The sequence below is a fragment of the Durio zibethinus genome, chromosome 22 (genome assembly GCF_047325235.1).
Source record: "Durio zibethinus cultivar Kanyao isolate XHJ-2024 chromosome 22, ASM4732523v1, whole genome shotgun sequence".
NCBI classification, from domain to species: domain Eukaryota; kingdom Viridiplantae; phylum Streptophyta; class Magnoliopsida; order Malvales; family Malvaceae; genus Durio; species Durio zibethinus.
In genome coordinates, this window is record NC_143183.1 from 1,826,594 (window position 1) to 1,852,786 (window position 26,193).

The 26,193-nt window shown below is 31.8% G+C and overlaps 5 protein-coding genes across 9 annotated transcripts; 2 read left to right on the plus strand and 3 right to left on the minus strand.

The window, feature by feature from the left end:
- Nucleotides 1–1,557: 1,557 nt before the first annotated feature.
- LOC111307654 (uncharacterized) lies at nucleotides 1,558–3,738 on the plus strand. Of its 3 annotated transcripts, none has more exons than XM_022905727.2 (4): nucleotides 1,558–1,732; nucleotides 1,940–2,199; nucleotides 2,289–2,607; nucleotides 2,834–3,738. In XM_022905727.2, exons 2-4 carry the CDS (start codon nucleotides 2,012–2,014, stop codon nucleotides 3,560–3,562), a joined length of 1,236 nt encoding a protein of 411 aa, XP_022761462.2. In that variant the 5' UTR covers nucleotides 1,558–1,732; nucleotides 1,940–2,011; the 3' UTR covers nucleotides 3,563–3,738. The 3 variants fall into 3 exon arrangements, with proteins under 3 accessions (XP_022761462.2, XP_022761463.2, XP_022761459.2); XM_022905728.2 differs by having other exon boundaries at nucleotides 1,947–2,199; XM_022905724.2 differs by having other exon boundaries at nucleotides 1,957–2,199.
- A 2,437-nt stretch (nucleotides 3,739–6,175) lies between these two features.
- Nucleotides 6,176–11,117, plus strand: LOC111307655 (BTB/POZ and TAZ domain-containing protein 3-like). Of its 2 annotated transcripts, none has more exons than XM_089752016.1 (6): nucleotides 6,176–6,344; nucleotides 7,420–7,791; nucleotides 8,166–8,296; nucleotides 8,748–9,054; nucleotides 9,824–10,137; nucleotides 10,863–11,117. In XM_089752016.1, exons 2-6 carry the CDS (start codon nucleotides 7,450–7,452, stop codon nucleotides 10,990–10,992), a joined length of 1,224 nt encoding a protein of 407 aa, XP_089608142.1. In that variant the 5' UTR covers nucleotides 6,176–6,344; nucleotides 7,420–7,449; the 3' UTR covers nucleotides 10,993–11,117. The 2 variants fall into 2 exon arrangements, with proteins under 2 accessions (XP_089608142.1, XP_022761464.2); XM_022905729.2 differs by having other exon boundaries at nucleotides 7,425–7,791.
- Nucleotides 11,118–13,110: 1,993 nt separating this feature from the next.
- On the minus strand, nucleotides 13,111–16,002 carry LOC149512437 (proton pump-interactor 1-like). 2 transcript variants are annotated; one of them, XM_089752015.1, is made up of 8 exons: nucleotides 15,873–16,002; nucleotides 15,348–15,651; nucleotides 14,862–15,056; nucleotides 14,549–14,674; nucleotides 14,286–14,456; nucleotides 13,812–14,006; nucleotides 13,614–13,712; nucleotides 13,111–13,486 (listed from the first exon to the last, which is right to left on the minus strand). In XM_089752015.1, the coding sequence occupies exons 2-8, from the start codon at nucleotides 15,639–15,641 to the stop codon at nucleotides 13,319–13,321; spliced, it is 1,248 nt and encodes a 415-aa protein (XP_089608141.1). In that variant the 5' UTR covers nucleotides 15,642–15,651; nucleotides 15,873–16,002; the 3' UTR covers nucleotides 13,111–13,318. The 2 variants fall into 2 exon arrangements, with proteins under 2 accessions (XP_089608141.1, XP_089608140.1); XM_089752014.1 differs by lacking the exon at nucleotides 15,873–16,002 and having other exon boundaries at nucleotides 15,348–15,749.
- A 623-nt stretch (nucleotides 16,003–16,625) lies between these two features.
- On the minus strand, nucleotides 16,626–21,785 carry LOC111307656 (putative disease resistance protein RGA1). Its single transcript, XM_022905731.2, has 4 exons — nucleotides 21,401–21,785; nucleotides 17,695–21,248; nucleotides 17,152–17,339; nucleotides 16,626–16,993 (listed from the first exon to the last, which is right to left on the minus strand). The coding sequence occupies exon 2, from the start codon at nucleotides 21,199–21,201 to the stop codon at nucleotides 18,160–18,162; it is 3,042 nt and encodes a 1,013-aa protein (XP_022761466.2). The 5' UTR covers nucleotides 21,202–21,248; nucleotides 21,401–21,785; the 3' UTR covers nucleotides 16,626–16,993; nucleotides 17,152–17,339; nucleotides 17,695–18,159.
- A 136-nt stretch (nucleotides 21,786–21,921) lies between these two features.
- LOC111307657 (sm-like protein LSM36B) lies at nucleotides 21,922–24,832 on the minus strand. Its single transcript, XM_022905732.2, has 4 exons — nucleotides 24,577–24,832; nucleotides 23,233–23,388; nucleotides 22,321–22,434; nucleotides 21,922–22,232 (listed from the first exon to the last, which is right to left on the minus strand). Exons 2-4 carry the CDS (start codon nucleotides 23,345–23,347, stop codon nucleotides 22,186–22,188), a joined length of 276 nt encoding a protein of 91 aa, XP_022761467.2. The 5' UTR covers nucleotides 23,348–23,388; nucleotides 24,577–24,832; the 3' UTR covers nucleotides 21,922–22,185.
- Nucleotides 24,833–26,193: the final 1,361 nt, after the last annotated feature.

Consider the following 26,193-nt stretch of genomic DNA (forward strand, 5'->3'; position numbering starts at 1 on the left):
TATTTTTAATTGTTCAAAAATATTGCAAAGCGATAGTAATAGTTTTCTTTGCAAATTATATTTATTTCTGAAGTAAATAAAAGGTGGTACTATTGGTTAAGATATATAGTAATGAGCATTTTTCTTTTTCTAGTACTAGGTTTGACTTGATAATTTTTTAAATAAAAAAAATAGTTACTTTTCAATAACCACTTTTTTGGCTTTTGAATTCATTTTTTTCTACAAAATCAAATTTTTATCATAAAATTAGAAAGTAAATAATTTTTTTAAAATAATTTTTTATTAGTTAGATTGTTAATTAATAATTTTAGTTGATCCTACTCATATTTTAAATAATTAAGTTTTAATCCACTTTTTATCACGACCCCATTATATATATATATATATATATATATTAAATTAGGACATGAAAATCAAAGTGTGGTAATAAATAATTAGATCACCTTCATTTTTTATTTATAGTTGTTTGCATATTAAATTAGTGAGTTTTTCAACAACTTAAATAATAAAGATGGTTTTGAGGTTTGGAGGAAGGTTTCAACTACTTAAACTATTTAATAATAATGAAGTTTTTGAGTTTTTTTTAGATTTGATAATTTATATATTTATATTTTATAAAATATTAATAATTTATATATTTGTATTATGTTTTAAGCGAAAATTATGTGTTATAATTCATATCGACAGAAAAATATAAAGTATATTTTTTATTTTTGATTAAAATTTTAAAATTATATCATTTTCGTACATTTTATTCGTATTATATTCATGTCATGTTATCGTATCATATTTTAAATAATGAAGTTTAGATTTTTTTTTTCAATTTTTTAAGAATGATAAATTTCTAACCTATATTCTCCTCGCATTTCCGTTTTATTATCTTCTTTTAGTACCTTATTATTATGACTTTTATTGTATAAATAAATATAGCAATTTCTTGCTTAACATATTCTAATATATTATATAAAAATATAACAATAATGTTTTTAGCAACAAATTTTAATTATTTTATTTTTATTTTTATAATAAAAGTAAAAGAATGTGAATTTTAAATTACATATATGTATTAAAATATTATCACATATCTATTTAATTTTTATATAAGATTATCGTTCATAATAATATGCTAGCTAAGAGATAAAAAATGAATCTAAATTTGAGAATAAATTTAAAAAATTTAAAATTTGAATTAAAAAAGAATTTGAAAAACCTCAAATAAAAATAAATGTAATCATAAATTATCTAAATTTGAAAAAAAAAACCTAAAATAATCTAAACTTTAAAAAAATTTTAAACTTTAACTCAATCCAAAATTCAAGAATTGTTGAAATTTAAATCTTTCATAAATCTAAAAAAAGTAATTTGATTAGCCCAAACTCAAAGTTGGCCCAAAGCTTAAAGGGTCAAATTATAAGAAGACCCAAATCATAAATAATCAAAACCTAAAATCGACCCAAACCTAATACCATAGGTCTCGAACTCCAACCCGGCCCGTTTCCCACCTGTCCCTTCACCCAAATAACAATTAAAAAAAAAAAGGAAAAATCAGCAGCCCTTGTTGCGTTTTTTTCCGACTTCGTTCCTCTTTCCCTGAAACTTCGATTTTCTCTTCAAATTCCCCAAAATTTTTCTACCCATCGGATTTGTCTCTTTAAAATTCACTCTCTGCAGTTTCTCTTTTGTTTACAGATTCATAATCGAACGCTTCGAGGGCTCCTACGACGTCCCTTCGGTACGTTGCTAGCTTTCATTAAAGGTTTTGCAAGTGAAATTGAAATTAATTTGAACAACGTTTGCTAGTTCAAAATTTTAGGGACTGCTTCTAGGGTTAGCTGCAATTTTGTGTTCAATCCGATATTATTGGCTAGGGTTAAGTACGAATTTGTTCAATATTATTGTTAAACCCGAAATTTTTAATTTGGTCTCGGATCTGATTTAGAAAAAAGTTTAAACTAGGGTTAATCGACGGTGGGGTGATTGGCTTGGCCGATTTGGCATCGAAAACTGAGAAATGGCATTGAAGTTTCTGAACAAGAAAGGATGGCATACTGGAAGCTTGAGGAACATCGAAAACGTGTGGAAGGCTGAACAGAAGCATGAGGCTGAGCAAAAGAAATTGGAAGAGCTTCGTAAGCAGATTCACGAGGAGAGAGAGCGGTCTGAGTTCCGTCTTCTCCAAGAGCAAGCAGGCCTCGTCTCGTACGTCTCTTTCCTTGTTTTTTCCCCCTTTTGTTATAGGAAATTAGGGTTAGGATTTTTTTATTTTATTTCAAATTTTGATTCTGCAGGAAGCAGGAGAGGTTGGACTTCCTTTACGATTCTGGACTTGCCGTTGGGAAGGGTGCCAGTAGCTCTGCTGCTGGAGGCAGCGGAGGTGGAGGGTTTAAGGCTCTTGAAGAAGCCCTCCCAACGTCCAAGGCTACGGATGCTTCTGCCAAGCAGTCTTCTTCTGTCCCAGGAGCCTTGTTTGAAGACAAACCTCACTCAGCCAATGATGCCTGGCGCAAGCTCCATTCTGATCCTTTGCTTTTGATTCGCCAGCGCGAGCAAGAAGCTGTTGCCCGCATTAAGAACAACCCTGTCCAGATGGCCATCATTCGTAAATCTGTACGTTATTTATCTATTCTATTGCTCTTTTTTTTTCTTTTTGGGTGTCTTAGCAAACAAAATATGCTTTTTCTGATAGATTTCTTTGTGAATATTGTTGTACTCTAAAAAGGGCGTTGGAAGAGCCACCATCAATCTTTGCAGTTAGGATGTGCTTTGTATCAGTTCTATGAGAATAACTATTGCAATTGCTAATTAACTTATGTTTCTATTAATTTTGTAACAGGTTGTAGAAAAGAAACAAAAGGAAAAGTCCCCTAATCGCAAGGAACACCGGAAGAAGCATCACAGCACTTCTTCCAAGCATCGGAAGCATTCATCATCTAAACAGGATTCATATTCTGAAGAGGACACTTCTAAGGAGGACAAAAGAAGTAGAAAACATCATCATAAGAGGTCAGATTATGAGGGCCACTATCGCAGAAGAAAATCAGACTCAGAAGATGGATTAAATGAAACAGAAGGTCAAGAGATGAATCGTCCCAAGCAGAAATACAGATATGATAATCAAGATGCGGTTAAGTCGAACCATGACAAGTCTAAACATGATAAACATTCTGCTCAAGCTCCACAAAGTATTGATGCAGATAAAAATCAAGAAAAAGATAGAAGGTCTTATGACCATAGAGCTACTGCACCTCGGAATGATAAACGACGGAATGTTTCCTCCAAACTTTCTGAAGAGGAGAGAGCTGCCAGGCTTCGTGAAATGCAAGAGGATGCTGAGTTGCATGAAGGGCAAAGATGGAAGCGGTTGAAAAAGGCTGAGGAGAACGATGCTCGGGAGGCTACACTGTCCAGCACATCTGTTGGCAGAAACTTCTTGGATGCTGCTCATAGAAGCGTCTATGGTGCTGAGAAGGGAGGAAGCTCAACTATAGAAGAGAGTGTCCGTCGCAGGACACATTACTCGCAAGGCCGTTTTGAATCAGAAGGAAATGCTTTTAGACGCTGATCGTCGTCATTTCTTTTTCTTTGCATTGGCAATTCTGATAAATCCTGGTATGCTCCTGCAACTCCAGGCAGGGGCATGCTTGCTTCTGGCTATCGTAATTGCATGTTATTGAAATACTAAGCTGAAAAAGAGTTATTGGGCCAAAACTGAATTAGATTTATCTTTTCTATTTTCAATTTCCAGAAGGCTTCCAATTAAGCTGGGAGATATCAGTTATAGTTGTACCATTGATAATTTTGTAGATCTAGTTAAAGTTTAATAACTAACTTGAAAATTTTATAATAGTTAAATAATTAATGGTGAAATATGTACAATATATCAATCATTTAATAATTCTCGATAAAAAAATATAAGCAAGAAAATAATAAAATAAAAATAAAAATAAAAATAATAGTTCACGAGTAATGTAGCAATTGGTTTTGACAGACACTTGGATGCAAAAGTGCGAAGATTTGAGATCTCATTTCATCTTTAACAGTGGGAAAAACATTGAGGCCCAAATAGAAGGGAAAAATAGAAAAGAAGAAATTGTAAAAATTGGCAACCCAAAGAAGAAAATCAACGGAATCAAAAGGCAGAGAAAATTAGGATCCACGTCATCAACCAACTCACCAACGTTAGATCAGATTCCCAATATTTCATCGCAAAATCCTCAGCTTTCTAACTGTCGTGAGTCATCCAAACTTGTCCATATCCTTGTCTTTCCTCGGCCGCCCCATTTTCTCTGTCTCTCTTTTTCCGCCCCACATCATCAAAACACGTGTCAATAAAAATATTGGTCCAACGTTTTTTGGTGACCTTGTGGTCTGGAGGAGACGTACGATGTGGCCCCCACTTTGCGAAATCAATACCACCACCCCTACTACACACCGGTCACAGTCACAGCCCATTTCTTCTCATTAACCTTTTTTATCGTCTCATAAATTCAAAATATCCTTATTTGTTTTTTTATTTTTTATTATTTTACCTTTATTTTTTTTTTCTCATTCTATTTTCTTTTTCTTCAACCAAACCCACTAAAGAATAAGAAGCAAAATCTTTTTCCTTCATTTAGAAAACATAATTAATTAAAATTTGTCTACAATGATCAAAATGGTAAAAAGTGTTATATTTAATTTTATTTTTAGATAATTATATTTCAATCACATAATATCAATAAATCTTTCATAAGTAAAAGAGAAAAAGAAATTATTACCTACATAAAAAGTTAAGAAAACAATCATAGAAATTAAAATAATTATTTTTATATTAATATATAAACTTAAACTTAAAATTAAAATTTCATAATTTCTTTGTTTTTAATTATGATTTTTTATAAAGATAATTAATAACTTAAAAGTTTTGAAAAAAATTATTTATTTTATTGTTTTAATTGTTGAAGACAAAACAAAAGTTGGCATGATTTTAAAAACAAAATTTGCCGACATTGCCAAAAAATCTTTGTGAGAGATTGAATGTTAAATGTAAATTATAGGCTTCTTTTGAAAAGTAGCTGTCAAATCACATTAGGGGAGACATAAAAAAAATTATCGAAAATCTTATGGCCAAAAAGATGTCCCAATTAGAGAAACAAAACAAAATTTGTTGTGATGAAAGCATAGAAAAATTGAATGGTTTTGCTTTAATTCCAAACCCGACTAAATACAATAGGAAGTATTGAAAAGGTTAAATTATTGGACAAGAGAGAACATATCAAAAAGGGTTTTTTCTATTGGTTCAAATTAATTTCGAATCAATTTTTTTTAAAAATTAATTATATTATATTATTTTTATTAATTAAATTAAAATTATTAATTTTAAAATTAATCAATTAAATTTAACTTGATTAATATTTTTAATTAATTGAATAATAAATGAATTTAAATTAAATTATATTTTAAAACTTTAATTTATCATATTTTAAATAAATTAAATAAAATTATTTAATAAAATATTTAAATATCAAAATATTATGTTAAAAATTATTATAATTTACGAAATAAAATGATCAATTTTATGTATTTTATTTTATATTTAAATTATTTTATATTTTGATTAAAATTTTGATTAATTCAATTAATTAAAATTTTAAATAAATTAATTGAAAATAAAAATTTTTTAAAACATTATTTTCATTAATCAATCTTACCAATTGATTTGTGTATTAAATTATAAATCGAGATAAATAAAAAAATAATATAAAAATGTCAAAGAACTTTCGTGACGATGATGATGACGATGAAAGTTATTCTATTAATATTATATTCATGTTTGTTCGAAACGTGAATTATAATTTTTTTTTAAAATGTCAAAATAATACTTACATTTAAAAAATAGCCAACACAACGTCACTTTATCTCTTTTTTCTTTTAATAATAAATAAATTTAACTAAAAATAATATTAAAATAATTAATCAAATTAAATAAATTTAACCTATCAATTCAATTAAAATCAAATTATAAACACTCTTCCATAAATTTATGTAAGTGGACGATACGTTAGCGCGAAAATATAGTAATAAAATAAGTGACAATTATTATTAGTGACAGTGAAATTTAAATTTATCACGAGATGAGTGGCGCGCACCGATTTTCATGTCACGATTTTTAATATATATGGAAACGGACAGTCAAAAAACGAACCCGTCTCCCCACATCTCGTCTTCTTTCTCTCTAGCAACTTATGTTATCTATGCACTAAAACTGCGCCGTTTTGAAGCTCTAATACCAATGCTCTCATTTGCGGTTTGCCCCATGTATCTCTTCCTTCTCTTCTATTTTCTTTCAGCGTTTTGATCAAAAGGTAAATTTTAATTCTTTTCTTTGTTCTTCCTTTTAAGCTCATTTTTTTTTAATTAAGCTTTTTCGGCTTTTAAAGATGACATTTTTTTTTTCTTCATGATCATCATATTTCTTTGCTTTTTTTTTGTTTTAATTAAATTTTATATACATTGAAAAATGAATTTACAATAATTTTGTTTCTTTTAGTTGATAATTTAATGTGAACCAACATTAAATTAGTGTTATTCCTTATAATTGATTTTTAAAATATTTTGTTCATTTTTTTTTTTTGGTGTCTATTCCTTATAATTTATTTTATTGGTTTTTTATTTTATAATGTTAGCTTTTATTTTAATATAATATCAATGGGCGGTTGAGTATTTTTTTTTATGGCTGATTATATTATTTTAATAATAATCAGACTCTAAGATTTATTTAACTTATTTATTTAATTATTATTATTAAATTTTTTTTTGTGGGTTTAGAATTATGGGTTTTGTTTCTTGTACATATCCTTGTTGATTGTTTTAAGATTTCCTTATCCTAGATTATCGGTAAGGGCAGGTAGCCGTTAAGAAACACTTTCTGTTGATACTTGTCCTGTTTGATTCAGTCAAGTTTTCTGCTTTGTTTATTAATTCATGTTAACATTCCTTCTAGGACTAGATTTTGACATTCTATGCTGGAACCTTAAGATTCCATCTAGGAAAACTCCATATATTTGGATGAGTTTGTTACATATTGGTCTCCTCTGTTGATGTTATGAAGTTGATTAATCATTGCAGTTGGTTTTAAATCAACACTTTCTGTTGATACTTTTCCTGTTTGATTCTGTTAAGTTTTCTACTTTGTTTATTAAATTTATGTTAACATTCCTTCTAGGATTAGATTTTGACCATTTATGGTGCAACCTCAAGATTCCATTTAGGAAAACTTTATATATTTGGATGAATTTGGTACATATTCGTGTCTGATTCGGTTCATGTTATAGAGTTGATTAATCACTGCTGTTGGTTTATATATTGTGACATAGCTCATTTGCGATTAACTACTTTTCGCACTTTTGATTGTTCTATTCTCATTTGTTTAATTTTTAGTGCAGATATTCTGGGAAGAAGTTATATTTGATGTCTCCGCCAGCTATTGATTCTGCCTTGCTATCCTCGCCTAGCGAGCCCTTATGTAGATCTTTTAATGTGTGTGTAGAGGTAGCAAATCCAGCCGAAATTTTACCTGTGCCGGAAGCTCCTATTTCTTCTGGGTCTGATAACTGTAACATTCCAAAACCACCACCTCTCCCTGGTAAAATGTGTACAAGAGCTAAGTATTTAAAAACGCCTCTGGAGTGCAGCTTTGTCCCAAAGGAAACAAAGGATATTTGGGACAAGCTTTTTAAGGAAGGGTATGGTGCTGATGTTTGTATTATCACTGAGGATAAATCATGTGTTGTAGCTCATTCAAATATTTTGGTGAGTTGATTATATTTCTTTTTTCTTTTTTATCTCTTTAAGTAGAGCAATAGAGTTGGCCTGATTTGTATCACAATGTTAAGGAAATTTTCTTCTAATTATTATATACATAATTTGAACAGTTGGTTGCTTTTATATGTTTATTCAGTGAATTCAATGAATTTTGATAGAAATTGGGCCAAGGGTCATTACTGCTCTTCTTCAAAAATGGAAATGATTTAATATTTGAGCTTGAATTGATTTCCTTATAAATGGTTGATTAATGCATTCATTTTGACATACATGTGAAAAAAATGGAAGCTATAGTACTATAATATTATCAATTCATCAATTCTAATTTCTGATTTATGATCTAAACATTTTCTTTTTTGAAGAGTGTTGCGTCACCTGTGCTGGGTAACATTGTCGGGCAATCAAAAGTCAAGCATGGCATGAGATTCATCAAAATTCCTGGAATTCCTCATTATGCTGTCCGCTTGTTTATTCGTTTTTTATATTCATCCTGGTATGTTTGAAATCTTTTTCTGCATACTTGCTTCCTAAAGTTTTTAGCAATAGTTTGTGAGCTGGGGCTGGAGAAACCATAGTTTAGCATATTCATCCTGGTATGTTTGAAACTATAATTTAGCAGTAGTTCCTTCATACTTGATATTTTAAAGCTGCCCCCTAGAATATAAAAATTATGGTTCTAAAAAGTTTCACACAGGAAAGTATACTGGTTCTGCCCAAACTGGATTCTGCTAGAAGAACATTTGTACATCTGAAAAAGGGGAAAGTGAAAGCAAGTTGTTTTTGCCTTTGCGAAGACTTCTATTTTTCCCTTTGGGCTAGTATTTTGTTATTAAGTGTTTAAACTTGATAGGCACTGCTAAATCGGCCTAAGGTCTTTATTTTGTGTGCTCATTTATCCTAGTTATAATTGGATACACTCAGTATTATTCAATATGGAAATGCAGTTATGAAGAGGAAGAGCTGAAGAAGTTTGTTCTCCATCTATTAGTCTTGTCACATTCCTACTCAGTTCCAGCACTAAAAAGAGTTTGTATTTGCTTCCTGGGGCAAGGCTGGCTTACCAAAGAAAATGTGATAGATGTCCTTCAGTTAGCAAGGAATTGTGATGCACCTAGGCTTACATTCATTTGTGTTCGTATGGTTGTAAAGAATTTCAAATCTGTATCTTCGACTGAAGGGTGGAAAGTGATGAAGCGTGCCAATCCAGCTCTTGAACAAGAACTTCTAGAGTCTGTTGTTGAAGCAGATTCTGTAAGTCAAACCCTTTTCTATGTTTGGAGTTTATATTTGTTATTCAATTTATTTTCATGATATAGCCCTCTTTTTGTTTTTTTTTTTAATATATATATTTGTTAATCAATTTGTTTTCTTTTTCCCTCTCTGGAGGGTTGTTTATTGCTATTACTATTACTTTGATTATTATTATGTTTGGGGGGTGAGGGAAGATTGTGGAGGGGTGAAGGAAAAATTTTGGTTCAAAACAACATACTCTTTGTGGTGTAATCTCTTCTCATCCTCTTGTCCAAAAGACTGTCCATTTTAGTCTTTTGTTGATGTTGGTCTCTTGACTACATCCTAAAATATTTCATCTCACTAATTCTCAGTTCTAATCATGCTTCTTCTTTTGAAAGCATAAACTGTATTGGCTTCCATTGAATAACCTATTTGCAAGTGCTGTAGATTTAGATAATTGTAGCATGGGGTATGATTATATCATATTGAAACATTTCACTGACTTGCCCTTATGAGAACCACTATGTTGTGATATATGTGTGTGACTATATGTATGGTGTCCTTTCCTTCCTTTCCCTCATACAATGTAAAATTTGGACCGACTAATTATTTCTTTGCCTTACCTATAAGACTGTAACTTAGAAAATAGGATCTTTGCTTTACTTGTGTTTCAGATCCTGGCTCAAAGTTTGATGCCAGAGTTTAGTGATAGTTGAGCTTATGCTTATATGTTATAAAATTGTCCTGTTTTAATCATTGGTTTTGCTTATTGTTTTCTTTCTCTCAGAGAAAGCAAGAAAGGCAGAGGAAAATAGAAGAGAAAAAGGTCTACTTTCAGTTGTATGAAGCAATGGAGGCCCTACTTCACATTTGCAAGGATGGCTGTAGGACAATTGGACCCCGTGACAAGGTGCTGAAAGGAAGCCAGGCTAACTGCAATTTTCCTGCTTGTAAGGGACTTGAAGCTTTAGTGCGTCATTTCTCCAATTGTAAGACTCGGGTCCCTGGTGGATGTGTTCACTGCAAGCGCATGTGGCAGCTTCTTGAACTGCATTCCCGCATGTGCAATGAGCCTGATTCCTGCAAGGTTCCTCTTTGTAGGTAAGCATTAACCTTTTACCAAACCATTATATCGACCACTTTAGAGAAAATATTTTAGAGTTAAAAAAGAGGAAAAGGATGATATTAGTTTACTGAAAAGAAAAGAAGGATTATGTATAAGGTTTATGCTTGTGTTAGACGATTTCATACTAGCTGATGAAAGCTTAAATATATTTAATTTGGTTTTTTGAGGTATTTGACAGGAAATATTTGTCTCTGGTTGGCAATGAGCCATAAACTCCTATTAGTATTTGCTCTTTTATTTATCCTTTTACCGTAGTATGTTTCTTTTGGCAGTAGTAATATCTATCAATTGGGCAAAAGCTAAGCTAGTTAGTTTGATTGATGCTGCTTAGTTTTAGATGAGGTTTGTAAAACACTATGCCGTAGGAGTTATACTATGCTCAATAACACGGCTTGCATGCATTGTCTTCAGACTTGGTTGATTTCTTATGTTGCTATGGTGATTGGAATGCTTGCTTCTTTAGAATACTTTTCCCCGTTAAGCTAGGGGCTTAGTGCCGATGATATCACCTACAATAGTAACATTGTTCCAAAATCTGATTGATTTATCAACGCTGGCTTGTACTGTACTGGTTACTTGGTTTTTTGATTGAATTTGATTTAAAGGATGTGATTGAAGGTTATTAAGTACTTGTCGATGGTGACAAATGTAGTGGAAACCTGATACCAGTGATTAAACCATCTCCTTTTCTATTTCGTAGGCATTTTAAAGAGAAAATGCAGCAGCAGAGCAAGAAAGATGAGACTAAGTGGAAGCTGTTAGTCAGCAAAGTTATTGCAACAAAGAATGCAGTAGGGTTATTCTCATCTCGGCGTTCAGGTGTAATTTGACATCTCAAATGTGAAAAATGGCATTACCATGTATTTTTATTTGAAGTGGTTAATGCTCCATAGTAACTTATAGAAGTTGTGAAATGGGAAAATTAAAAATAAAAAGAATATTATTAATGTGTTAATGACTTCATTAGAAGGATTAGTCTATTTTTTTTCTTCTTTCCTTTCCTTAAAAAGGCAGCTTGGTGCGTAGAGTTCCTGCTATGTCCAGAATCCGAAAAAGGTTCTGTTGTAGGCAGATTTTACATTTTTTTTTTTTTGTATTTAACATTTTATCTTTTCTTTCATAAAAAAAACTTAAAAACAGATATGTTACAAGCAGAGGCAACAATTTAATAAAACCTGTAAAATTAACATTTTTATATTAAAAAAAAAGTAATAATCTCATTATCTAAACACAAGGATGAGACCTTGATTAAACTATTGTTTTAGTTTTTCATATGATGAGCTGTTAGACTCGCATAAAATGAAATAAAGCTTTCAAATTTGGTTTCTAACTTAATTCAGACATTAAATGGCCAAAAAGAATTTAATTCAGACATTGCATATTTAGCAAGTACACAACTTGAGTGAGTTCATGAATGAGCTGTAAGAAAGTCCACAACTTGAATTTACAAACAAGCGCTAAATAAAAATTAAGGAAATCCATTCACAAATTTAATAAAATGGGTTGTCAAAACCATGATTAGATGCATACAATAAGATCGGTTTTGCTGTTTTGGTAATTTGAAAGACAAGCTTGGTGATAAAGATATCACGAGTCATAGGAAAAATTTGTGATCCAACGGTTAGAAATTGGAAAATCAAGATTTAGTGATTCAGATTCAAATCTATAAATAAGATCTCCAGTCTTAGGTTGTCTTAATGAACAAGTCATCAAGTAGAGTTGAGGGCTTTGAGTGTTTTGTTTTTCTTTAATAGAAAGCTAAGCTCTCCCATGTCTGGGTTGCACATGGTTTCTGATAAAACTATGGAATCAATCTCTGTCAAACCAGTTCGGGTTCGAGAGAACATGGTTTATGTGAATCCTCTGCGAAATCCCATCTCCAGCCTCCATCAATGGACTGATTTGAAAGCCAAAGACAAGAATGGCAATGAAGACATTGAAATTGGGTCGTATCAACGATTTCTGAAAAAGGGTTGCAGCCATGTTAATCATCTGTTGAACCCAGTGTCTGATATTCATGAATGGAGAGCTTTGTTGGCCAACGATACAAAGCCATTGATGACTGAGTCGCTGCCACAAGGTCATAGTCTTAAATCTAATCCAAGTTTGAAGGAGTTTGACGAAGAAGTAGCTATGGATGCTAGCCTTTCCTGTTGGCTGTCTTCTTCTGATGAAACTACAAATACAAAATAGTGCAAATTTCTATGGAGATTTTGAGGCTGTTCTCCACTCATTCTCATGAGTGAAGACTAAAGAGTTGGCAATCAAATAATCAAATTGAGTACTTTGGGTATGGATCAGGGTTTATGGAATATGTAGGAGATAAGTTTGATCCTGTTTAGGATAATTCGAATTGTATATTTTCTTTGAGATAAGTGTTTAATCAATGAACTCTTATTTGTTGAAAAAAAAAAAAATTTTATTTTAATGTATGAAAAAAAATAAAATTTAATTCTTTATTTCTATGATGATTTAATCATACAAAATAATTTGAATAATTCATAGCTTAATTATGAAATAAATACTTTCTTTTATATCTAAAAAAAAAAAATGCACAGATTGTTGCGATATACATGTCCCAAAAAGATTTACTTGACTTTCAAGTTAACTTTGTTATTTTGGATGTTTTTTTTTTTTAGTGAATCTATTTGTTTCATTCTTTTTAATTTATTATTTAAGCTCAATCTTTTTATTTTTAAAATTATCTCTCAACGAAATAATTTAATTATTTTTTTTTCAAAAACCTTTAAAAATTTTTTAATATGCTAATTTGAAATTTTTAAAAATTTACAAATATTATTATTTAAATCAAATTCAGTAATATACGATTGTTATATCCCAATAAACTTATTTAATTAGATATTATAATTATATGGTCAAAGAAATTACCTTACACAAGGCACTAATAAAAAATAGCAATTTTAAAGAAATTAACCAATTACAGTATCTTGCAAAACATAAACCATAACATTATTATTCATATCAAAAACATTTTTTGATACATCATATTTCTTGAACTTAGAAGGGATTACTTAGATGATTCCCTTTGGTTCACCATGGATTCTTAATTAAAGCCTAAACACTCTCTTCTTCATTGAACTTCTTGGAACATTTCCCTATTAACTGCTTCTTTTGTGCATCAAAATCACAATTGTTTTATAGGTTGAGGCCCTCAATGTACGCTAGTGTTTCTTGATCGCAGTTCCTGATCCGTCCATCCCTGCCCAATTGCCGGCTATGTAGTGAAGGTAAGATACTAACTTCGTAACTTACTCGGAAGGTTTTATCGTATGTATAATTCCACTCGAACATAAATCCATTAACCTAATTCAAAATAAAGTGTTAATAAAACGACATATGAAAACAAAATTTGTTTGGATATAAAAAAAAAATTGTAGCCCAAAAATGAAAAAAAAAATCATAAAAAATGATTATATGAAACGAAATAAACCTGCCGGTGAGAGACCTTCGTTAGAGCTTGAACATCTTTCTTTTCAGCGAGCTCCCTGGCATTGCTCAAAAGTGAAAGATATTCATGATACCTGCCATTCTGAACTAATAGATCATACATTTGAGTGTAAGGTGGGAAATTAATGTAATTGAAGCAATTGGGAAAATTTAATTAATTAGTGTAAATTATTATTCGTACCATCTCGTCAAACTGTTGCCTCACTTTCAAAATGCGTTTTTGGGCTTCATTCTTTTGCTTCCATATTCCCCATTGCTGCCTTCTGTAAGCAAATGCCTGTTCGTTAATAGCCTCAAGTTCTTTCTCCAAACGCGCAATTTCGGTCATAACTTCGCATTGCTCCCGTCTTAATTCCACCGATATTTTATTAACAAGCTACATGACAAATATGATACAATATTAGTGAATTCGAGAGAAGCACCCTTATTAGATTAAGCCATTAAGACCCAAGTCCAATTGGAAAAAAATATGATAATTTTTTTTTGTCGTATTTTGATAAGTAAAATCTTGAATATATCAGATCAATATGAGAGATTGTGCTCATAAAATTGCATGAAAAAAGACGAAGTCTAGACAAAATCGGGAGAAACTCCTATCAAAGAATTAAATAAAAAAAATAAGCCCTTGAGTTTAAGTAAAGTAAGAGTATTTTACCTTGATTTGCTCTTGTATGGCCCTTCTCACACTCAAGGGGTTCCAAATCTTGCCTTTATTAGCAAAGTCAGCCAAAGCTTTCTCTTTTCTCTCTTCAATCTGTTTCATCTTGTCAATCATTTGGGTATACCTGGTTTTATCTATATTTGAGCCGTCACTATACCACCGAATCTGCCATAGGAAAGCTTAGTCAGTAGAAGAAGAATTAGAAGAAAGACATGCATTAAGCTAAGATCATTGAGTCTCCAATTGTTGTCTCTTACATATTCTTGTAACAATGACCTTGGCTCAAGATCACTGAGGCTTTGTTGGCTACTAGCTATGTCTCTTAAGAGCTGCTTTTCTGTAGCCAAATTACTACTTCCATGTGACATCCAGCTTTGAAAGTCCTGTAATCGGTTCAAAAGTCTCATGAAACGCCAAATAATAATAATAAGATAGATTTAATGCAGCACAAAAATACTTTGTTTTGCGAGTTCGTTTTGATGCATTCATAATATTTTAATTTCACGAACGAAATTAAGAGATGATCACGTACAACAAAAGAATTATATTGGATTTTAAAGTGCGACTTACTTGACTATGACGTCCAGTTGAGTAGGACTTGATAGCTCTTCCTTTATGTGTAATCTTCTTGTCAAAATTCAGTTTATCCAAAACTACTTCTAGATAATCCAACATATTCTTTTGCCCGTACTCCAATCCGTATGTAATATCCCATTGATGATAGCTTAGCTGCTCAATTTGTGATCGAATATCTATCCTTTTTAACTGTCCACAAAGTCCATCAAATAATATATAAATATATAAATTTAATATTAATTTATTATTTACATCTATTTGTTTTATCAAAATTTGACAATTTAAATTTAAAATACATGATAAAACATTTTACAGATTTTACTAATGAAAGCATTTTGATTAATTTTTTTTTTTTATATTTGAATCGTGAAAATTTGAATTTTGATTATTGAAATTAAAATTTTAACATTTTATTAAAAGATCATACAACTATTGTCAAAATTTTCAAGAGATCATAAATGAATTGATATCATTACTTACCCTTAAAATTTTTTGTTCCTTGCGAATTCGAATTCTATCTTGATCCAATTTTTCGATCAACTTTTCTGTTTCTGAAATTTTTGATGCTTCATCTGGGTCTTTATAGGGCCAAAACTTAATAAAATAGAATTGATGAACCTTTTTAGAAGCACCACCAACTCTATCCAACACAATCTTCTTAGGCTGATTGATTTTCAAATTAAGGGTCTCAATTGCACCCGAATTTATGTCTCCTTCACCTTTAGGAACTGGAATTTGCTGCACCAAATTACCTTCCAAGCTGTCTGTTGCCATGATTTTCTGCCTATATTTTGATACAATAATACAAACAAGCTTTACTTTCATAGAGATATTATAAGTGTAACATTTACTTTTGGATGTTAAAAGAAATTTCACCATGATCATATATAAACATGAAAGAGATTCATAAAAATGCCAAAAAAAAAAAAAAAGAAAAAAAAAAGAAAAGGAAAAGAAAAAGTTCATAACAATATGAAAAATTGAAGGCATGGATTTGTTTGTTACCTTGGATATAGTCGATATGGCCTTTCCAATGCAAGAAAAAGGATGGCTAAATGCGAATATATAAGCTGACTATATATGCAAATTATGAATAAGATGAATAGAAAATTACTGTAACGTTTAGGGTTTTAAAGCTTAAAACCGAAGTCCTTGCACCTCACGCCAAGTGTTGAGTCAACTCCTTTGCCAGCACTTTGTCACAACTTCAACTTCTTCTTTAATTTTTTTTTTTAATAATATTTTATCAAATTGATTTTCTTAATATTTTATCATTTCTTTTAATTTAAAGAAGAAGAAAAGAAAGTTGATGATTCCGTATATTCATTCATATCAAATTCAAAATAAAAATATATTAGGATAATCTTAAAGAGGATATTTGAAATTGATTGTTTCTTTAATTGAAAAATAAAAAATTCGAATCCTACTCTTTAAGCAACAATATAAGCATTCGCCATTAATTTGGTCAAGTTATTAATTTAATTAATTATATTAGGTTACTAATTTAATTATATCAGTAAACTTAATTATAAACATCATCTATGTACAATTTCAAGCATTATTTAATTCGGGTCAATGATTAAGTGATATACTCTCGGTTGAAATGTATACTTGTTTACAGTCACTAGGCAGGCGATCCCGATATAGTCATACTCCAATTGCTTGTAGCTCAATACCACTATTTTATACTTTTATTTCAGTTTGATCTGGTGTTTAAATTTGCAGAATAATATATATGCTTTGAATGAAAATAATAAATGACAGAGTAAAATCTTTTCTTGCAATCTCTATTGAATAAATAAGGCTTCTGCAGTTGCAGGAAATTTAATTTCTTTTATGGTAAAATTGTCGACAAATGGACGACAATCACGGAAGCATAGAGGCTTCCTTCTTTTTCTGGTCTACAATGGACTTGTGTCCTTCAATCTCCACCCCTTCAAGTGCTTTGCTCAAAGTTGCAAAGGTCTCTTCCTTCCTCTTACTCTGAGATGTCCCAATTCTCATGTTGTTGGGGTGTGTTCCAATGTGTTGCAACAGATGGAGACAGCCTTGAATTTGGCAGTGGATGTTCCATTTCCATACTCTGGTATGCAAAGAATCCCATTTCAGCAAACCCTTTGATTCCTCTAAGAAATGAGAAAATGATGAGAAAAAAGAATTCAATGTTTTTGTTATTTTTTCTATAAGGGCAAATGGCTTTAAAAAAAAGAAAGTAAAAGAAAAAGTTTAATAAGAAATTTGCTGAAATCATGATTGAAGAAGATGGCTAAGTGATTAAACATACCTCTATTTCCAATTGACTTGAACTCCTTAACATTGTTGAGATAACTTGAATTTTTTACACAGGGATCAATCATCATTTTTAATTATGACTTCTGGAATGTCAGAAATCTTGGAACACTTTGGTCAAGGTCCTGCTGTTATGTCTGTGACATTCAACTCACTGCTTCATCTCCATGGCGCAACTTTAATCTGAAAAGGGAATTAAAGAAATACAGTCAGTGCAATTCAGAAGTTAAAGTCTGACAAATTCTGTAGCATAAAAAGTTCCTACAGACTAGGAAAAGAATGCCGAAACAAAAACTAATGTGCATTATACATAAGGTTCACTGACAAGAATGCCTAGAAGCAGGTGCTTCTTTGAAGGCTTACAGTTCCCTGCAATCCCGCCATGAAAGGAGGAGAGAAGGCAAAACAAATGGTTAACTATTAAGTTACTGTTATGAGCTTTCCTGAGTTCTTGTTTGAGTCTCATAAGTCAAAAGACAAAGCTCTCAGATAAGTAATTGACAATGAGGGATTGAGATTTGTAAGAAAATTAACTTACCAGAGGTATGAATTGGATCCACAGCTTCAATCTCCACTAGACTGACTAGGACATCATCTATGAAGATATTTGGAATATGGGAAATCTTGGACCACTCATGGCTGTTCTCCTCAGCACACCTTTCCTTCAACTTGGGACAATCATTAAGCTTAAGTGTCTGTAATTTGGAAAGGCATTGCATGGTTTCTATAGGAGGAAGATACATCAGATTCTTGCATCTCTGGAATTCAAGTTCTTGAAGACATGAGAGGTTTCCCAGCCACTGTGGTATAGCTTCCACTTCGTTGAAGTCCCTTATATCCAAAGATGTAAGGCCAGTGAGGTATTGAAGCTGATATGGTAGAGCTTTTAGTTTTTCCCATCCATATAACCAAAAATCTTCAAGGGAAAGATGGAGGTGCTGAATGGAACCAAAACCAGGAAATTCCTCCAGTTCTTCTGACAAACCACCAATACTCAACACCTTCAACTGTGTGAGGTGCATAGACTATCCGGAATGGTAGTCAGTTTTCCACAAAATGTGATTCCTAAAGAGCGGAGAGATTGCAATTTTCCTAGATCTTCAGGAACAGAGATCAAACTGGGGCAGTTGCAAATCCTCAAAACCTCAAGAGAAGTGCATAAGCACAACCCACTTGGTAGGCTTGTTAATCCTTCACATCCAGAAATTTCTAGTTTTGTAAGAGAGCAGAGCATATTTAAGCAGGGAATGGACATCAAATTAGAACATTCCCATATAGATAATTCTTTGAGATATGTAGATGCAGATAGACCGTCTCCTATGGAACTTAACCGCTCACACCATCTAACATCAAGCTTCTGAAGAGATGAAAATCCACTCATTACAGGAATGCTTTGCAACTTGGGACACCTCCAAATAATCAGCTCCTCAAGGCAAGGAAACACCACAACCTGTTCTCTTCCGATCATTGCTGCCTCCACCTCTTCCACCCATTTCTCCAGGCTGCTCATCTCCTTTAAAGTGAATTTCCTCAATGCTGGGAAGAGTGACAAAGCCTTCTGCCCTTCACACCTACTGCTGTTCAAATAAAACTCAGTACCTATATACTTCACATTCTCCATCCCATCTATTGTAAGAACTTTAAGATTGCACAATTGCCCAATGGTTGGAATGTTTTTGCAGTTCCTGCAACTGATTAATTTCAAATCCACCAAATTATGGAGCAGAAGTGAATCAACATCATTTGTCTTTGTCAACATCCATGATGGAAAGTTCTCTCCAGCGTAACCCGTAATAGTTAAGCTTTTCAAATTTGAGTGAGGCTGAAGACCTCCCAGCACATCTTCATCATTGTTACCCCCTTCTCTTTGAGAGCGCCACACAAGTTCCAACTTGTATATTCTTGTCTTTTCTTGGAGTTTAGCTCGTTTGGCTTCTTCATTGTCTCTAACATACTCAAGATTGGATATCTTTAACTCTCCTCTCAGTTGGCTTAAGGACCCCAATTCTTCAATTAGGTTTCCCATTTCTGTACCCACAGAAAACAATGGCAACGTCTGAAGACAGGTTAGCTGCCCAATCTCCAGAGGCATCAGCATTGGATCATTGAAAAAAATGTGCCTCAAGCTGACTAAATCTCTCATTCCTTTGGGGAGATTTTGAAGGCAAAAGCAGCACATGAATCTTAATGTCTGGAGATTATAAAGCTTAGTGATGGATTCAGGTAGTGCTCTGATATTGGTCCAGGAGATGTCAAAATACCTCAAATGCCTCAATCTTCCAAGTGAAGCAGGCAACTCTTCGATAAAAGCGCCCTCAAAATTAAGGACACGCAAGCTTCTAAATTCACCTGGAAAGTTGGGGTAGACATCAAACTTTGAAAACAAAGAGTGCAATTTCTGAGGGGTAGCTCCTGAAACTTTTGGAATCATTTCACCCTCATTAATGAAATTCAGATGACGAACATGAGACAAATCACCTACACAATCAGTCTTCAGAGTCAGTGTTTCAGATTTTGATACAGACAATGCAAGTTCATGAACTACATCATGCATTTTGCAAGTTGTAATATTGCCATATGCGTCCCTTTCTGCATCTTGAAATAAGGAGTTTGACAATAAGTCATTAAAGTACTTGTTTCCTATATCCTCCATCTCTGCAAGACTTCCTTCATATGGCCTACTTTCTGCAGATGGCTGAAGAAAACCTTGAGCCATCCAAAGCTGAATCAGCTGATCCCTTTCAATCTCATGATCTTGTGGGAAAATTGAACAATATGCAAAACATTGTTTCAAACAAAAAGGTAAGTTATCAAAACTCAACTTCAAAGTAGGTAAAATTTCATTGTTGTTTCCCAACTTCCAAGCATCACTATTTTTAATCGACAACCATGTATCTTTTTCCAATTTTAAGCCCATTGTGCCACCTAAAATGCTTGCAACAAGGGGCACCCCACCACATTTTCTTGCAATTTCCATCCCAATGTCCTTCAAATCTGAACTCACCAACCCTCCTCTTTTGCCGAATGCTCTTTCCTTGATAATTGACCAACACTCATCATCTGATAACTTTTCTAGGTGATGTGTATGCAAAGAAAGTGTCTCCATTACGGATGCCACATTCTGACTACGAGTTGTTACAACAACACTGTTTGCATTATTATTAATTTTTGATAAACGACTTTTCAATCTACCCCATTTCTCCCGATCCTCATTCCATACATCATCAAGAACTAAGAGAAATCTTTGCCCTTCCAGCTCTTTTCTAAGGTTCTGAATTATTGCATTAATATTACTCAATCCTCCTGCAGTTCTATCAAGAGATTCCAACATTCCCCCTAAAATCTTTTGGTCAGTAAAATTATCAGATACACAAACCCATATTATCACATCAAATATATTTTTCTCTTCTACTTCTTTGCACACTGATTTTGCCAAAGTTGTCTTTCCAATGCCTGCCATACCCACTATGGAAATAACCGAAACACCATGTTGGCCACTTAAGCTAATCAACATGTTCACAATCTTTGAGACATCATCTTTTCTTCCTACAACTTCTGAATCAAGGATGGAATCCGTCTCATAATCTCGGCTAATTTGGGAAACCCTGTCCATATTTCCAACTCTAAGTCCAAAACCAGCTGCATCAGATTTTATTTGAACTAGAGATCCATTTATCTTCTTAATTTTCTTAGCAAATCTGAAAGAAACTGACACAGGCTTGAAGAAAGGAAAGTAGCAGACCTTTTTCTTCAGCTGGTTCTGATTTTTTACCTTCCTTCTGAGAATTTCATAAGCGAAGTCATCAAGCACGTCATTAGCCTCATAAGCAATATCTCTAAGCCTCTCCAGCCAAAGCTGCACAGCCTTGTCTCTCACTTGCCTTCCATCAGCATCCTGAAGCACAGCCTGGATCATAGTAAGTGAGTCACGAAGCCTTGTCAGATCTTTCTTGAAACCCCAGGCCAGATTGATCTGCTCATTGGCAAGAGAAATCACCTTGGACAATGCTGCCTCTATAACAAAACCGAGCAAAGCTTCAGCCATCTTTTGCAATGATGCTCCTATGTGGATTCTGAAAATTCTTCAAATCACTGAAACAGAAAAGAGGAGAGAATGATGCTGTAATTCTGTAGTTAAAGGATGGTTGACTTTGTACCATCACAAGGCGGAAAGAGGTGTGGGAAAGAAAGGAGCGACAGTCAAAGAAAACGGCTGTGGATGGTAGCGAGTCAATGGGCCATACCCGTAAGTTAAGTCACAGCCATCAATGCTAGACGTTATTTTTAAGAATAGAAATGCATCTTTCCAAGCGGCTCATCAGCTGCATGCGTTGTTCATTTCCCTAAGACAAGTTATCCATAACTCACGCAAAGACGTAGAACAAGTTCAGGTCTTGTAAATTGGCTATGCATCCAGCATACCAGCTTCCGGGATACAAATCACTGGCTAAACGAGTCATCTTAAGATGAAAATCCTGTTGATCGAAGGAATTATACCAAGCAAGGGTAGCGCAAGCTTCTGGACTAACGATTTTAGACAAATGTAGACCATCATTGTGTAGCACCACAAAGCTTACTGGCATTTTTTTAAGAAATTGTAGCTATTCTTTCAAATTCCAGGACCTTGCGAGCTACACCGGAAGGTTCAACTTGAGTCATAGCATTCATTCCTTACAAAGTTTTCTTCTCTGTTTTCTGCTGATTTAATGCTAGTATTGTTCATTTGTGTATCCTTCTTTGTTAAAAGTAAAACAATGACATATCCTTAAAAGACAAAAACAGTTGGTTCAATTTAATAAAATAAACATGCAACTTAGAAGCGGAAAGGACACACTGATCTTAGAATGAAAGTATCTCTGCCACTTTCTTACACAGGTTGAACAAATAGAAAACCTTCATTGTTTCACTCAAGTAAGATGATCCAGTACCGTCTCACGGTATAATTTCTAAAATCCTCATATCCTAGAAACAAGTAGATAAGAACCGCTAGGACTTGTAGATGACATAATTCCTTGATGCAGTTGCAACACTAAGCCCCATCTGCTAATGTCCTCTTTGATGTACTGATGTAAAGTACTGCATAATTGAAATGAAATTTACCATCATCGCCAGCACAAATGCATAAATAGTATTAAATAAAATGAAGTTTATTAAGAATAATTACCATTATTTCCACGAATAAAAGCATCACCGTATTTATTTTTTAACTGTCCATTAACATATTCTTCTGTTTGCTCCATAGCTATATTCATATATCCATCAAGGCAAGCTAGAATACCTGCAAATGAGGGGGAAAGTTAACGGTATAAAACTCCCAGAAAGCCACAATTCTGTACCGCAATAATAGACTAAGAATTCAAATTTGAATGTCGGTTCTCCTTGTTTTCTAAATATATACAGAAAAGGCCATGGCCCAAAGCTTACACATTCACTGGAATCCATTAATATATTTCAGAAAGAAAATTTTCATAATATACATGATACACGCTATCTCTGCTATTTATGTGCAGGTGTCTCAAATATCTTAGGAGAAACTTTGCTGAATCCATACCAGATGAACATCAGCATGCAGAAAAAATAAGATCATGCCGTTCATGACAACTTTACATATCTTATGACAGAGTACAGGAAAATACTGGGGGACAGAAATAAAGAATAAGCATTTACTCTCTCCGGTAATTGACAAACAACAGCAAGGTCTCCCAAATGATTCATCACATGCAAATAACAATACAGTAAGTATCTAATAAATTCCAAAACTGTAAGACAATTGAGAAAGTAACTGGTACTCATTTCCATTTCCTGAGAGTTTGAGCCGAACTCTACACATGCATGAAAGAAAGTGAGACTTCATGGAATAAACCATACACAAATCACTCAAACAAGCTTTGAATGCATAACATTTGTATCTGTAAGGACAGACAATATGAAATTTACCCTTAATCTAATTAAGCACATTAACAATAACAAGCAAAACTCAAAATCCAAAAATAAATAACTCTAAATGCAGAATGGATCAGAAGCATACATAGATGAAACAATCATAGAGTGAAAGGGTAGATGCAGAGCAACCAACCTCTATAATCAACACCAGAATTCAGTTTCACAACAACTGGTCGCCCACGAATTGATTTGAGGAAATCCCCAGGTGTTTTCGTAGTTGTTGACCCTTTCTCTGCTGCAGTACTCATCTTCCTTATCGTAATTCCACACAACTTACTAATGTACACCTCTGCAAATTATAAGACAGTTATATTCAAGTGAATAATCCTGTGGGGGTAAATATAGGAAATAGGAACGAGGAGGTAGACAACAAGAAGCCAGGCTTTTTAGACGAGCACATATGAATATGTCGATAGAATAAACCAAGCATGCTTATGGATCTAGAGTAAAGAACAAAACGAATCAGCTAGAGTAGCTTCATACAGAATTCTTATTAACAGGCTTTCTCTTTTGTAATGAGACAATAATAATAAAAGTAGTAAAAGCGACTTCAACCTAACAACTCCCTTGGGGACACCTATTTCCAGCCCCACTAAAATTTGCAGCTTTTGAAGTATGATGGAGAAGTGAAATTAAATTTTATGCATTACCCTACAAATAATAGGGAAATGCCGAAAACATTTTAAATCAACAAATTTTTCATATGTATAATAACAAATAACCCATTTGTTGCAAAACCAAGACAAACAGGAAAAACATTGCATACTTTAGCTACCGGATTGGCAAACAGAAAAAGGAAAGACCCTTCACGCTGTGCGTTAAATCGCAAACAGAAACTTATTTCACAACTTAGATCAAAGGCACCTAATCACTATTTTTCTCTCCTCTTACTGCCACATTGAGCTCAGAGCATACCCGATAAATAAACAAAAGCTAATATTTTTCACCTAAAACGTTATCGGACAAACAATTTTCCAAATCAACATAAGAACAACAAGGGCTACTCTAAAGCAAGCTTCAGTTAAGTAGGAAACTGCAAACATGACAGCCTTTGAACTGAAAAGAACAAAATGCAGTCAAAAGGCTACCCAAAAACCTAAATATCAACCTTAAAATTCTATGCTTCTTAAAAAAAGATATATAAATTAAAATTACAAATTAGAATCCATGGGAAGGGTACCCATGAAATTGTCAACGTTATAAAAACTCAAAACAAATTCATACATAAACATAAATGGGTGAAATACATAGGTTATACCAAAATGGGTTTTCGTTTTTCAAGGTAATTCACGTTCCAAGGATGTTAATAGTTGAAAACAGCAAAAGCTTACTGAACAAATAGCCAGACAAGATAACATCAAGCTGACCCAACTATCTCATAGAAATTAAAAAAAATACCCCCACAAAAATAAGAGTAAAATAAAGTTTTAATCTGAATCTGAAATAGGAAAACAGTTTACAGCAAAAAAGAGCTTACCTTCTTGAGGTTGTTGTTCAGTTCGATCACACTTCACAATGGCAATGGCCGTGTCTAATTTGCTTTTATATTTTGGGAACAGATAGGTAAACGGCTCGTTTAACTCACTCTCTCTCTCTCTTTGTTTCAGTTGGTGGATAAGTTACGAAGAAACCCTAGCTATTTCCTAAACCTCTTACTCAGTATTTCGTTTTTTCTTTTTGATCCATTCGCTTTTTTTTTTTTTTTTTTTTCCCATAAAAGGTAGATGATTAGTGCAATACGTGATATAAAATATTAAAATATATATATTCATATTATATTTTATATAAAAATCATCCATTATAATTTTTATAAATATAAAAAATATTTTTTAAATTTTATTAAACTATTAAAATTTTTAATTATATTATTTTTATATTATATTTATATCATATTATTATATCGCATTTTAAATTTTAAACTTTCAAATAAATGGATAGGAAAATGAAGCATTTAGCTTTAATTTTGTGTTTTTCATTTTTTTTATTTTACTAAAGAGTGTATACTCTTTTAAGATTATTAAATTATTATTTTTAATATATTGAAAATCTTTTTTATGAAATAATATATTAAAAATTATTAAATTAATTATCAATTATTATATTTAATATAACTGTCTTCTTATAAATAGTAACTTAATTTGTAAAGATAAAGTAAGATTTGATAATTTATATTTTCGTATCGTATATTATATCGTGTTTGATATATATAATGATATGAATTATTAAAATATGAATACAATATAAATTATAAAATATATTTAAATTTTAAATAAAAATACGATACGTTTAATATACGTATTACATATAACATGATACGGTTAATATATATATAATTAATTTATTTAAATATAATATAAATAAATATAAATAATATGGATATACATAAATAAATATGACTAATATAGATATATCCGAATAAATACGACTAACAAAAAAAATATATATATATATAATACTATGACTAAAATAATAAATTTGACATATTAATAATATAAAAAAATATTTACAAATTAAAAAAATTAATACTCATTTAATATGTATTTAATTTATATATTTAAATTTTAATTTGTATTACATAACTATATTAATTTTTATATCAAATTTAAAATAATAAACTATTAAAGATTAAATTATAAAATAATAATATATATTACTTATATTAATATTTATATTGTATTTATATTATTAAAATAAAAAATAATTTTATAATAATTATTAAATGAATATCATAATTAAATGTTTAAAATATTTTTATATGAAATTAAATAGTTAATTAAGTATCATAATTAAAAGATTAAAAATTAAAATAATTTTTATATGTTTATACTAAATTAAAATAAATATAAAAAGCATGTTAAACGTATTAAATATATTAAACGTATACTCGTATTATAAAATTAAAGTAAACATATCATTCATATTACGTTATGTATTTAAACGAGTCAACACATATACGATATGAATTATATCATATCAAAATTTGTGTCGACACAAATAAGCAAGAAATATATTTTTTTTAAAAACACACATATAATTTTTTTTCATATCGTTTTCATATCTTATCATTATATTGTGTTTAAAGTTGTCAAACCTA

What these genes read in the sequence shown, in the direction of transcription:
- LOC111307656 (XM_022905731.2), bottom strand. Translation starts at nt 21,201, where the DNA reads ATGGCTGAAGCTTTGCTCGGTTTTGTTATAGAGGCAGCATTGTCCAAG.
- LOC111307655 (XM_089752016.1), top strand. Translation starts at nt 7,450, where the DNA reads ATGTCTCCGCCAGCTATTGATTCTGCCTTGCTATCCTCGCCTAGCGAG. An exon ending in CGTTTTTTATATTCATCCTG is followed by an intron (nt 8,297 to 8,747) that starts GTATGTTTGAAA and finishes ATGGAAATGCAG; the next exon opens with TTATGAAGAGGAAGAGCTGA. An exon ending in CTGTTGTTGAAGCAGATTCT is followed by an intron (nt 9,055 to 9,823) that starts GTAAGTCAAACC and finishes TCTTTCTCTCAG; the next exon opens with AGAAAGCAAGAAAGGCAGAG.
- LOC111307657 (XM_022905732.2), bottom strand. Translation starts at nt 23,347, where the DNA reads ATGAGTACTGCAGCAGAGAAAGGGTCAACAACTACGAAAACACCTGGG. An exon ending in TTCTGGTGTTGATTATAGAG is followed by an intron (nt 22,435 to 23,232) that starts GTTGGTTGCTCT and finishes CCTCATTTGCAG; the next exon opens with GTATTCTAGCTTGCCTTGAT. An exon ending in TTTTATTCGTGGAAATAATG is followed by an intron (nt 22,233 to 22,320) that starts GTAATTATTCTT and finishes TCAATTATGCAG; the next exon opens with TACTTTACATCAGTACATCA.
- LOC111307654 (XM_022905727.2), top strand. Translation starts at nt 2,012, where the DNA reads ATGGCATTGAAGTTTCTGAACAAGAAAGGATGGCATACTGGAAGCTTG. An exon ending in GAGCAAGCAGGCCTCGTCTC is followed by an intron (nt 2,200 to 2,288) that starts GTACGTCTCTTT and finishes TTGATTCTGCAG; the next exon opens with GAAGCAGGAGAGGTTGGACT. An exon ending in TGGCCATCATTCGTAAATCT is followed by an intron (nt 2,608 to 2,833) that starts GTACGTTATTTA and finishes ATTTTGTAACAG; the next exon opens with GTTGTAGAAAAGAAACAAAA.
- LOC149512437 (XM_089752014.1), bottom strand. Translation starts at nt 15,746, where the DNA reads ATGGTGAAATTTCTTTTAACATCCAAAAGTAAATGTTACACTTATAAT. An exon ending in AGGAACAAAAAATTTTAAGG is followed by an intron (nt 15,057 to 15,347) that starts GTAAGTAATGAT and finishes CTTTGTGGACAG; the next exon opens with TTAAAAAGGATAGATATTCG. An exon ending in GGTCATTGTTACAAGAATAT is followed by an intron (nt 14,457 to 14,548) that starts GTAAGAGACAAC and finishes TTCCTATGGCAG; the next exon opens with ATTCGGTGGTATAGTGACGG.